Source organism: Lycium ferocissimum, chromosome 6, assembly GCF_029784015.1.
Source record: "Lycium ferocissimum isolate CSIRO_LF1 chromosome 6, AGI_CSIRO_Lferr_CH_V1, whole genome shotgun sequence".
Taxonomy (NCBI): Eukaryota; Viridiplantae; Streptophyta; class Magnoliopsida; order Solanales; family Solanaceae; genus Lycium; species Lycium ferocissimum.
The window spans coordinates 16,774,162-16,787,958 of NC_081347.1; the positions used below are offsets into that span (position 1 = coordinate 16,774,162).

General features: G+C 35.9%; 2 protein-coding genes across 2 annotated transcripts; both read right to left on the bottom strand.

Moving 5' to 3' along the window:
* Positions 1–1,522: 1,522 nt before the first annotated feature.
* LOC132061171 (uncharacterized) lies at positions 1,523–2,155 on the bottom strand. Its single transcript, XM_059454028.1, has one exon. It carries the CDS (start codon positions 2,153–2,155, stop codon positions 1,523–1,525), a length of 633 nt encoding a protein of 210 aa, XP_059310011.1.
* A 4,148-nt stretch (positions 2,156–6,303) lies between these two features.
* On the bottom strand, positions 6,304–11,975 carry LOC132059433 (cytochrome P450 71AU50-like). The gene is made up of 2 exons (XM_059452061.1): positions 10,946–11,975; positions 6,304–7,071 (listed from the first exon to the last, which is right to left on the bottom strand). The coding sequence occupies exons 1-2, from the start codon at positions 11,828–11,830 to the stop codon at positions 6,457–6,459; spliced, it is 1,500 nt and encodes a 499-aa protein (XP_059308044.1). The 5' UTR covers positions 11,831–11,975; the 3' UTR covers positions 6,304–6,456.
* Between the last annotated feature and the right edge of the window lie 1,822 nt (positions 11,976–13,797).

Consider the following 13,797-nt stretch of genomic DNA (forward strand, 5'->3'; position numbering starts at 1 on the left):
CCTCCCGTATCAGTACAGCACTTACCACTACCTCCGAGACTGCCAGGTAGACTAGTAAAAGTTCTCTATCCTTTGGTTTGGACATCAGCGGAGGTGAGGACAAATACGATTTGAGGGCCCGAAGTGCTTGCTGAACTCCTGTGTCCATTTAAAATCATTCTTCTTTTTGAGCTGTGAAAAGAATTTGTGGCACTTTTCCAAAGACCACGATATGAACCTACTGAGGGCAACTACTCAACCAGTCAGCCATTGTACCGCCTTTACGTCTTCCAGAGTGTCCGGAATATCTTCGATGGCCGTTATCTTCTCCGAGTTTATCTCACTTCCCCTTTGAGAGACAAGGAAACCCAAGAATTTACCTGAACCGACTCCGAATGAACTCTTCTCAGGGTTCAACTTCATATTGTATTACCTCAAGATAGCAAATGTTTCCTGTAGATGGCTAATATGGTCCTCGACACGGAGACTTTTAACTAACATATCGTCTATATAGACTTCCATGGTTGTACCTATTAGTTGCTCAAACATTTTATTCACGAGCCTCTGATAGGTGGCTCAAGCATTCTTTTACCCGAAAGGCATTACGTTATAACAGTATGTACAAAAATTAGTTATGAAGGAAGCTTTCTCTTAATCCTCCGGGTGCATCCTTATCTGGTTATACCCGGAGTACGCGTCGAGAAAACTCATTACCTTATGTCCGGCCATAGCTTCAATCATTTGATCGATACTCGGCAACGTAAAATGAATCCTTCGGGTATGTTTTATTCAGATCTTTAAATTCTATACACATCCTAAATTTATTACCCTTTCGGTACTACAACCATATTTACGAGCCAGTCCGGGTATTTGACTTCCCGTAAGGAGAGCTACCTCTTCTTTAACAAACCTGTTGTAGACTTCCGCTATGGGACGCTTCTTTTAGCGCACCGGCCGAAAGCTGAGATCTAGTCCGAGCTTGTGAGTTGATACGTCAGATGGAATACCTGTCATATCCTTATGGGACCAAGCAAAACCATCGTTGTTATCTCTTAAGTAAGCAAGTATTGTCTCCCTGAGCTCCGGGGTTAACCTTGTGCCCAGGTATACCTTTCATTCCGAAAGTTCTGGATGTAATGTTATTTGGTCCAGCTCCTCGGCTATGGATTTGGTAGCAGCTGAATCGTCCGGGAGCTGGAAATACCTTAGAACCCCATAATCATCTTCAACCTTCTCGGGCCTCACATCATTTTTGCTATCCGTTGGCGATTGTTGATCTGCATCCGATGCAGGACCCGGGCTCTGTAATTGCTATAAGGCAGGTTTTCTTGGTCTTTCCACTGCTGCGGGCTCCTCTATGATGAACATATCCCTTGCCGACTGCTCCCCCCGAATCTGCCTGATCCCGTCCGGAGTAGGAAATTTAGCAGTAAATGAAGCGTCGAAGGGACAACTTTCATATCGTAGAGCCAGGGCCTCCCGAAAATAGCGTTGTCACTATCAATCACATAAAGCTTTGTCAACTTTGTGACCCCGCCAGCTTTCACGGGCAGGTCAATCTCGCCCTTGGTGATCTCACTGGCCATATTGAACCCGGAAAGCGTCTGGCCCGATAGATCATTTTCTCAAGAAGTACCATTTCTTCCACCACCTTCCAGCGAAGGATATTAGCAAAACTCCCCGGATCTACCATGACCCTCTTGACTTGGCAGCTTTCGATGAGTACGGTGATGACAAGAGCATCATTATGGGGTAAGGTGACACCTACTGCGACTTCGTCGGAGAAAGTAATTGTATCATCATCTGGAAGTTCCCGAGTTCTCTTTTCTCGAGTTACCAAATTCTTCATCTTTCTTGATGTTATGAAGCTGGTTCCAGCGATCATAGCTCCTCCGAAAATAATATTAATGACGTGCGGGGGAGCATTTGGCGCGTCCATCTCTTCGGCGGGATTGGCTCTACCATAATTATTCCTTCCTCTCTCGCTCAGGTACTCCCGAAGATGTCCCCAGGCAAGCATGTTGGCCACCTCCTCCCGGAGTTGTCTACAATCGGTGGTTTTGTGCCCATGGGTTCCGTGGAACTCGCACCAGAGCGTCTGATCTCTCGAGTTTAGGTCAGATCGCAACGGCCTAGGAGGGCATGATGACGGATGGGTTTTCAGAACGTCAACCATTTGAGGTTCGCTAATGATGAAACTGTAATCCGAGAGTTTGGGATGCTCCGTCGCCTTCAGAGGAAACCCGGACTGGTTGTTCTTAGGCAGCAGCCCCCGTTCGTTCTTCCCAGAGTTATATTTTTTGCTTCCCCCAGGCTTATCCAACTATTGATAACCGGATCCACCACTGGCAGCTTCTGGTGGTGGGTACGGTTGGAAACAATTATTTGAGGAGTTTCAGTCTGGTCCGAAACCTTTGTCCACCTTCACAGGGGAAACTGAGGAGGGATCCCCCAGCAACTCATCTTCCACCCGGATCTTGGATTCATACCGGTTATGCATGTCCTCCCAAGTTGTAGCTTGAAATTCCAAGAGGCTTTCCTTGAGCCTTTGGGAAGCATCCGAACTTAAAGGGTTCAAACCCTTGGTAAAAGCTTGCGCAACCCACTTGTCCGGTACGGCAGGTAGCAACATACGTTCCTTTTGGAACCGGGTAACAAAATCCCTGAGACGTTCCGACTCTCCCTGAGCGATACGGAAGATATCCGCCTTTCTGGTTTTCACCTTTTTTGCTCCAGCATGAGCTTTAATAAAAGTGTCAGCAAGCATGGTGAATTCGGAGCCGCCTCGGGTGTGTATGCCCGCCGACTGTATTTCTTTGAATCGGGCCCTTCGATGACCGGAGGTACCTCGGGAATTTGACTGAGGCGCTTCTGAAACTCCTTCGCGTTCTTTTTGGCCTCTTTGGTAGTTTGGTCCATCTTCCCGGTGATCTTCCTCATGAACCGCTTGACTTCAATCTGGAAAGGATCATCGGGAGCAGATTCGTTTCCGGAAGCATCTCCATTTCTTCCCACAGTTTGCCTACTTCCATCAGTGGTGTTCAAATTGGCGGCGATTCTTTGGCGTACCCGGTGGGAGCGACGTCCCCCTCCCGGTATGCCGTGAGGGCTTTAACGAGTTCTTCAGCTGGTTCCCGCTTGCCATCGTTCCATAGTGTTGCCCTCTCAGAATCTGGATGGTTTCCGGCATAGTTTCATCGGTAGGGTCACCGTCTGCTCCGGTGTTGAGGTCATGTTCTCCTTCTGTTGTTTGATTTTCCACGTGCGGTGGCTGCAAGACAGTTTCAAGGGGTTGTCCATTCAGTACCAGTGGGAGGTTACCCCGTTGGTTTCCATTATTTGTGTTGTCGTTAACTCCTGTCATACCTGAAATGGATACTTAGGCAAACAGGAAACTCAAACGAAGTTAGTAAAATAAACGGAAAAGGGCCTAAAATACCCTCTAACTATTCGAATTGGTACCAAAATAACCTTCATCCACCTTTGAGCCCCCAAATACCCCTACCGTCCACCTATGGGGTCTAATATACCCCTGCCCTCCACCTACGGGGTCTAATATACCCTTATTTCTAACAGCCCCATTTCATTTATGACATGGCAACAGTTAATTGGTTACCCCATATAATTAACTAATCTAATTAATTTTAAATTATGTTGACCGGATCCCAACCCACCTACCCGGCAAAACCGCCCCACCCCAAATTAAATAAGGCTAAAAATGAAGCAATTTTATCAAATTATCACTTATTTCTGCTGGAAACAATAAAAATTGTGGTAGCCACTGTTCGCTCAGTTATTCTCATCCAGCTAATAAACCTCATATAACCTTCTAAAAGGAAGAGTAATTTAACAAAAACCAAAAGAAAGGGAAAAAATAGTTAAAATTAGCAACAAAAAAAAAAGAGTTTAAGTTTGGTGCACCGTCAATGGACAAAAATATTTTACACTATGATGTGATTTCAAAGGTAAATAACCACAATAATTTCTTAAGTAATTCTATTACCTTTTTTAATATAATTATAATTTACCTATAGAATATTAAAGGCAAGATGAATCCTCTTTATACTAATTAAATTATATAGTATATTTTACATAGTGTAACATATTTTACACTATGCGTTGTACTCGTGAATTATTTTCTTTTCCATAGTTATTTACTATTTTTGACGTTCTGCAGTTTTATTCTTAACAACATCGTCAAAATCACTGATATGGAGGTTTTGTCTCTTTAGCTCATCGAAAATCTAATTTGGTTCCATTAATCTCTTAGTTATAACTTTTTTCTAGTTTGATAAGATTATTTCTATTTCTTAACTTCATTTATCTAATTCTGAAGCCCTATAGATAGAAAAGTATGAAGTATGAATTAAATGCTGTCACGTCCTCAATAAAATGGGGCTGCTAGAAATAAGTGTATATTAGACCCCGTAGGTGGAGGGCAGGGGTATATTAGACCCCATAGGTGGACGGCAGGGGTATTTGGGGGCTCAAAGGTGGATGGAGGGTATTTTTATACATATTCTAATAGTTCGAGGGTATTTTAGGCCCTTTTCCATAAAATAAATAATGGTCACAATGACAACCACAACTGTCCCGGCCCCACAGTAGGCGCCAAACTATTTACCCGTAAAACGATTTAGTTGAATTTATAGATGTGGTCAAAGAAACGTGGATCTAAGTAACCAGTAAGACAATGATATTCGTATTGAAATAATATAAATATGCGTAAACAAAGTAAGAAGTAAGGGAAAGCCCAGACTGCAGGTGTCAATTCCAAACTAAGGCTTATTCGTTCTGGTCAGACGTGGCACCGGAGCGTAACAAAGAATACAATAAGAATAAAGATTTTGCAAAGAATAAGTGTAGGAACTGAGTATATTAGCTTGTATCTCGTGTCCTCTACAATGAAAAATGACCATCTCTATTTATACTAAGAGCTAGGGGTGCATATTCCTTGTATTCTGCCCCTACTCATAATGAGCTTTAAATATATGGCAATAATGAGTAATGAAAAGGACCATTAAACGTAATAACACCGTAAATACTTAGTAACGCTCGACGGCACGTAAGGCGGTACCGTTGCGTTCTTGGTCTGAAGCTATTGTAAAGTTACACCGGACCTAGCGCTTTCTCCGGTATCATGGTTCTGCCACCGGTGGTAGCAGTGCTGACTCGCCTTATGACTTATCCTCTATGCCGTGTGCCCTAACCGGAGGGGTGTTCATGGGTCGGTTTTGGGTTAAAACCAAAACCAACCCAATCTAAATATAATACATATCCATCGGTTTGGTTATAGTCGGTGTGGTTCCGTTTGGGTCCGTTTTTTGGTTTTTAAGAAAACTAACGGTATTTCTCTCTTTCATGTTTTTTTCCTACAATTAGGAGAGAATTTTCTATCATTTTCCAACTTATAGTCTGTTATTACCCTTTTATTGTGGTAGCTATAGTTTCTTGCATTATGGAGAAAATGTCTTAGGATTTATAAATTTAATTAAGTGAATAAAGTTTATTAGAAATACAAAAAGAAAATCTAGGTAAATTTCGTATAGTTGTTTTTTTTTTAATAAATGAGTTTGAATTCATGGATTTCTCTTGGAAAATCGGCTTAAGGTATAAAATTCATTAGCCTATTAGAGATAAATAAAATTTTTCTTAAAAATATATAAATTATTTAAAATTATTTATAAAAATTAATATATTGTATATACATCATTATAAAAATTATGTTTAAAATTTGTCGGTTTGGTTCGGTTATTTCTTCGTTTGCTTTTAGTAAAACTAAAACCAAACCAAATATTATCGGTTTTTAAAAATTCAAAACCAAATCAAACCTAACCCAAGTAAATATCAGTTTATTTAATCGGTTTGGTTTTGATTTTCGGTTTGGTAAAAAACCGATCCAAACCGAAAATCAAAACCAAACTGATTAAAAATTACTTGTTCATTTGCAAAATCAAGATAAAATTAATTAAATCTTTCCATCTTACCCTTAGTATTAAATGTTCTTGAAAATAATCAATATTGATTAGAACCTATTTATTGGAGTGAGATAGGGGTAAAGTAGTAAAATATATCTTTTATTTATGATTTCTTAAGGGACGTGCAAAAGGAAAAGTGGTCAAGTAATATGGGACGGAGGGAGTACGTGACTTGGCTCGAAAATAGCGAACCAAGTAATATGGGACGGAGGGAGTACGTGACTTAGCTCGAAAATAGCGAATCCAACTTAGTGGCCACAAAAACATAGACCCCCTTGTGAAATAATTTTTATGTGGGGATGTTCCGAATGAAAATGCATCTAAAAAGCATTGATGCGATTCACAATGACTCAAACTTAGATAATATTACATAATTCTTTTAAATACGTTCAACATATAAGTGGAAATAATGCAAATTGCCAGTCTTTTTTGTCTAATCCTCGTCTTATTCAGAGGCAAATATGCAACTCTTAGACATATTTTGACATTTGCATTTACTTTACATATGCAACCGATAATTAGGAATCGCCATAAGATGTTGCGCTCTAGCCGTTACTAAACCAAATTTCTCAGTCATGTCAATATCGTTCGGCTTCATACCATTCGGCATCTCCCAATCAAAGCAGTGAACCAATTGCGCGACCACCAAACGAACAACGGTGAGCCCTAATTGCAAACCAGGGCAACTTCTTCTGCCAGAGCCAAACGGTAAAAGCTGAAAATGTCTTCCCCGAAGATCAATGTTGCTCCCCTGAAACCTCTCCGGTTTGAACATTTCAGGCTCAATCCAAGTATCTGGATCTCTCCCAATTGCCCAAACGTTAATCAAAATTCGGGATCCTTTAGGTAAGTGAAAACCATCAACCGTGCAATCCTCAATGGACTCGTGAGGAAGCAATAAGGGTGCAACAGGATGGAGTCTACTACTTTCTTTTATGACCATATCTAAATATTCCAAGCTTTCTAAGTCTGATTCTTCCACCATTCTGTTTTTGCCAACTACTTGCTTCAACTCATTTTGAAGCTTTTTCATCACATTTGGGTGCCTTAGAAGTTCGGTTAGAATCCATTCGATTGTTGTCGATGAAGTATCCATAGATGCTATCAGCAAGTCCTGCATATATCAGTATATTCTTTAGCTATTGAACTCATAACATATTACTTAAAATTGGAAAACCCAAGGTTTGCATTGTACAATCAAAGATAAGAAGCAAATGAAAAACACACTGGCATATTACATATGGAAAAATATAATTGTACTACACCTATTTCTATGTAGCAATTGGAGAACTCTACAAAATTAGAATTGGTCAGTTAATAATCCTTATAATAAGGTTTATATGTGGTTACCTTTTGAGTAATCTGATTGTGCAAATTATTTTTACATTTATCAATGGATAAACCTTAAACTCAATTTCTATGCAATGACAGTGCAACAAAATTATACATTGAAATACTTTTAAGGATAACTATAGGTAATAACTATCAATAAAATGTGAGATTATTGACTTTAAAAATAATACTGGTCTGTTACTTATTATAACAAGTTAAAATAATGCATGAGAGCTACCTAAAGGATTGAATATGTGTGCGTCTATGTTTTACCCTATTTTGAATACCTTGATTGGCATCATTTATAAAGGTTAAAACTAGGCCCCTTGCGCAACTTTAGACAGAAATCTTAAAAGCACATTTTTCAGTTCGGTTTTACACTTGAAGAGATAAGCAACTTTATGTCGTCACTAAGAGAAGTGTAATAAAAATAATCTCAACGAAGGAACTAGAGACTCTATTATTGACAAAGAGCCTGTTTGGATGGGCTTAAAAAAAGCAGCTTATAATTTGTTTTGCTTATAAGTGCTGATTTTAAACCAACCGACCCAATTAATTTTTTGGGTTTATTTTAAATACAAAATATTTCTTTGGATGGTAAAATTAAATACAACATAAGCAACTTATAAGCCAATCCAAACGGGCTCAAAATAGACTGGACATCTTCTGCAAAAAATTCATTGATCATGTGATGGGGAGAGTGAAACAGAAACCTGTCAAGCAGACCATTCACGTGCCGCAATTGTGTCTACTAAAATCCAGAAAGCAATAATATCCAAGTCCAAAAGGACAATTTTAAGACCCTTTGCTAAAATAAGTATCACATTAGCAAAAATCACATCCATTAAAAAATTAATAAATAAAATTTAGAGTTTAATAAACTATCTCTATTTATAATTAGTAGATATTTTTGAGGATAATACTAAAGAGGGCTACTTTTTTAATTCTAAGCGTATAGTTAAAAATACTTATATAATTTAATATTAAATTCGTAAAATGATAATTATTTTGAGACAATTCTTTTTATTAAGGTGACACTCATGCTACTCTCCGCCGTCCAAAATATCCATACCCCTAAAAATAGTTAATTGATTACACTAAGAGAAAAGACATGTTTTGGAATGGGAGATTTACCCCCCTAACAACTGAAACAGAAACCTGAAAGCAAAGAAAGTGTACTCAATCTTAAAAGCGCGTGGGATGAAAAAAAAATACTAAAATCCGGATGTCATCTTCTAATGATATATTAAGATTTTCTTTATATTTTATTTTCCATTTTAAATTAACTTTTTTCTTTTCTTTCTTATTCTTTTCCTTTTTCTTTTCTTTCTTATTCTTTTCCCTTTCTTTTCTATCCTCTCGCTTCTGCTCTCAATCCGCATCTTCTTTCTTCTTCTTTTTATTTTTTTCCTTTCTTTTTCTAGATAAATTGAAGAGAGCAGATATGCTTTAAACGATAAATTGAAGAGAGTAGATATTCTTTTTCTAGATATGCTTGTTGTTCAAACCCAATTTAAACAATACCCACTTATCTAAATCACTTATTTCTCCACTTTTTTTGTTACAATTTCATCCTTTGAAGCTTCAATCTTCGGTTAAAAAGCACACAAAGCAAAAAACTCACTTGAATTGTTGTGGGGAATAAGGAGATGGGGGCAGCAGCAACAGCTGAAAAATAAGGAGAAGGAGAGGAGGGGTGAGTGGGGGCGGAGGGATGGGGGCAGCAGCAAAACACAAAAATGAAAATTCTTGGTATACTTTATTTCGTGGTATTCTTTGACAGTGCCAATTTATTTTATACAAAATTATAATATTTATAGTCGTTAATTTATTAATTTATTTCTCTCCAACATTTAATCCATGGAAGAAGAATAGGGTGGGTTAGTGATGAATTGTGCTATGAATTAGGGAATGGGTGGAGTTTTGTTAATTTTATACAATTAGTTTTTCCTTTTTTTTTTTTTGGTTTGGGATTGTGTTGAAGAAATGAATGTATTTCAATTTGGTGTTGATTCTGGGTGTTGGGTGTTGCTCATACGTGAATGTTGTTGAAGAAGAAGAAGATAGCAGCATTGGGGGAAGAAGGAGAGGAGCGGGGGTTGGGGGTTAGAAGGAGAAGGGATGAAGAAGAAAGAGAAAATTAAATAAATAAAAATAATTAAAAAAATATTTAATGACGTGGACCAATCACTCGAGTGGTGAACAACACTCTCATCGAGTCCGCCGTTAAGGGGGTATTTAATTAATATTGTTAAGGGGGGTAAATAAATACGAACTTAAGTTTAGTTCTTAAAATAGTTTCTTTGTATTGATTACACTAATCAAAAAGTCATTTGACAATATTACCTTTTACTTTCGCCAAACTTTTAGAAAGTCAGCGCTGGGAGTTGAAAAACCCATTTTAAAGAGAGGGTAAACTTTGAACAAAAATAACTATAACCTCTTTGGGTTTTGATTGATTCATTTATTTTGGACCAAAGAAAAGCTTCTAGAAATTCACTTATTTTTTTTACAGGAGGGAGTAGCAAATACAAATAAATTCAGAATTTAAAATTTATGAAATCCGACAAAGAACTCAAGGCTAATATATAAAACAGTCGAGTTTACAATCAAATATTTATAAAATATTCAGTAAATTTCTTAATGCATATACAAGTCCTGAACCAAAACTAACAAGTTCACATGAATCTGTAGACAATGCTCTAGATCTATCCTGCTATAGCAAATAAACCATCTACTTTCTCACTTTCAGTTTATGTAACATATTTTTATCGATACAAAATTTTAAAAAGAAATGAAGATCTTTAAAACTTGTTATCTTAAACATGCATAGCATTTGTGTGATTATAAAACTTTTGAAACTTGTAGCCTGAACCTAATATAACATGTGTGTGATTATAATTTTTTTTATTATTATTAAAGATAAAATGAGAAGTATAAAGTTAGTTGTTTCTAATATAGAAATGTGTCATTCTTTATGGTACCAATTAATAAGAAAATAATGTCACATAATATGAAATGGAGGGAGCATTTTTTTTTTTTTGGTGACACATTTCTTATAATTCATCTAAAAAATTTATATATTTTTATATTTAAAAATAATTTAATCTTGAAATTTTTCATTTTATCCTTCATTAAATGATTTCAAAATTAAAAAAATAAATAAGTTAATGACATGTTTAAATCCATAAATTCTAAAAAACACTTTCACCTAAAATGAAAGGAAAAAATATGTATCTTGTGAGAAAGGGATAGTTTAAAAAAAAAAAAAACATAACATGAAATCCAACTGGAGAAACGGAGTTCTAAAAATATACTTTCGTCATTTTACTTTGTTTGTCATAGTTTAATTTGACATAAATTTTAATAAAAAAATAAATCAAACAAGTATTTTAAACATGTCATATCATTTGTGTGGTTAAAAAAAAAATTCTCATTAAGCGAAACTCTGTTTGTCTTTCTTTTTTCTAACGGATTAGTAATAGAAATATCTTGTCAATGTCAGTGGAGGGTGTGAAACTATTCATAATTTTGGTTGGTTGTTACTCTATTGCCAATTTATTGCCACCCTTTTAAGTGGAAAAGAACTTGTACGACCTCCTAATCATTTGAACTAAAACAAAAAAAAATACGCAATTAGAATGAACAAACATTACCAACAAAATAGCTTTGACATGTCGACGATCAAACTCAAATTCAGCTTCACCAGATTGCATAATCCCCATCAGTGTATCCACCATATCATTCGCTTGCTTCCCCGCACCAGATTCACAAACATGTTCGTCGATAACTCTCTCCAAGAACTCATCAAAAAGCTTAGCTAATTCCTTCGTACGACGACTAAATCCCTGAAGATCAAGAACACGAAGAAAGGGGAAAAATTCAGCAACATTTGGCAATGCTGCTAAATGCAGTATATCTTGAATCAAACTCTTGAACCCCTTTTCGCCAAGATCTTCGTCCATGTACTTCTTCCCAAATATCATCAAACACGACATATTCGCACTGAGAGACGCAACTTTTGCACTAAGATCAATCACATCGCGATCATTAGCTGCCTGTTTGATGAAATTTACAAGAATCCCAAGTTCTTGTTTCCTCATAGGCTGAAAAGCAAGGATCTTTGCATTGCTTAACAATTGCAAAGTGCACAATTTTCGCATGTTTCGCCAATAAGGACCATATTTGGCCGAAACCAAATTTCTCCTATTGTAAAAAATGCCCTCTGAAACTTCATTAGAGGGTCTACTGGAAAATATTAAATCATGGATTTTCAAGAATTGTTCAGCAGCATAAGGAGAGGAAGCAACAATGACAGGAACAAGACCAAAATGCATGGACATTATGGGACCATGCTTTTTGGCTATTTTATGGAGATCTTGGTGAAGATTTTCACCAACCATGTGAAGATTTCCAAGAAGTGGGAGACCTCTTGGACCTGGAGGAAGTTTAAGTTTCTTCTTCTTACTGAACTTTTTTTGTAGTTCTTGAAGAAGGAAAAATAGGGCAAAGAATGCAAGAGCTAGCCAGAGAAAATCCATGGAATTGACACCACTTTTTTTTTTTTTTTAAAAACTAATTGAACGTTGAAACGATTTTATTTATAGACTGTAGCACTTGCCGGAAGCAGAGGAATTGTGGTGGAAACGAATGGACAAAGGAAAGACCACACGACAAAAACCCAAAAATTCTTATTGATAACTCCATCCCAATTCACGTGATACGACTCTAAGCTTTTTGAAAAATAATTTACATATTTAAAAATTACATAAAAGATATATAAATCATAAAAATTAATAAATTTAAAATAGTTAAAGGGAATACGAATATATTAAGGCCAATTTTTTTTATTTGATTCTTAAAATTTAAATTATATCACATAAATTGGAACAGAAAAGGTATTTACTTGGGGAACGCGTTGGTCACTTTATTGAGGGTTATGTTTAAATGGAGAAATTCATTGATAGGACTTTAAGGCCTCGTTTATCCATAGATATAAAAAAAAAATCACTTTTTTTTTGAAATTTTGATGTTGGAGTTGTGTTTGGTCATAATTTTTTAAATTGTATTTTTTAGTGAAATGTAGTTATAAAAAAAATAAGAAAAGTAAGAAAAATTTGAAAAATAAGTTTTTGAGTTTTTTATATTTCGGAATACAATTTCAAATTGTATTTAGAATTCTCATGGCCAAACGCTAATTTCGAAAAAAAGTAAAAAAAAATTCCGAAATAATAGCAGACGAGTTGATTATACTAGTGAATAGTGACAATCTAGAGGTCTCTTTCAAACACACGTCTATGAAATCACCCTTGTGATTACTTGCTGGCACCTAAATCGGAAATAAGGGCAGTTCGGGTTTTGCTCACAAATTATTGCTTTGTATATATTAGCAGGGGCCAATTCACGAGCAAATTTTGGGCACGGGGATTCATGATCTTTTCCTAAATTTAGATATTTTATATATATTTTTTTTTTAAAATTGGTACAATACAATATGTTGACACCCATATTATAAAAAGATTAAATAATGTACTTGATTGAATGTTGAATTATTTACTTGGAGGATTAGAAAATTTCACTTAATACATTTTTTCCTTCTTTTTTTTAGTGGTGCACCATCTTCTAGAAATCTTAGATTTATTTCTGCATATTAGGCTCATCTCTATTTTCCTCCAGTTGCTCTAGATATTTGACATGTGTTAAATTATTAAAATTATTTAGGAATTCATTTTACATCAGATAATGTTTACGAAATTATTAATCTCATAACAACTGTTGATTACTAAGAAAATACTACAAGAAAGTGAGGGTATAGTAGATGCTATCACACATACAATCATACTCAATTCAATGGAATTGATTGATCTTAGAAAATACTACAAGAAAGTGAGGATACGATGACATTATGTAATCTTTTTATGCAGAGGCGAATCTAGAATTTCTATAACATGGGTGCACCACTAAAAGGGAGAAAAAAGAAAATATTACACGAGGATTGATCTCTATTCCTCTTTGTAAATAACTCTGCATTCAACCAGGTGCACCATTTAACCCTTTTAGAGTGTGAGTGCTAACTAATAATATCACATCAATTATAGAAAATATGTACATAAAATACCTAGTTTGGCCAAAAATCATGGGTTCGCGTGCACCCCATAAATAAGCCTATAAAACGCCCCTAGTTTTATGCTACTTGAATGTCGGATACTCGTTTACCGACATTTAAGTCACATTTGGAGCCAATGTCGTAAATTTTAGTATCGAATTTTTTTAACATTTAGATAAGTGTCAGTAAGAAATTTACGACATTTATTTACACCATTTTTGAAATATCATTTAAAATTTCTGACATTTAGATTAATTTTGGTAAAAAAATCACGACATTTTGGTTAATGTCAAAAAAAATAAAAAAAATTACGACATTTACACAAAATGTCATCCACATTATGGTGACTGTAAAAAAAGTAGTGACATTTTCAAATATTTGTGAAATGTCCCATTAAAAATT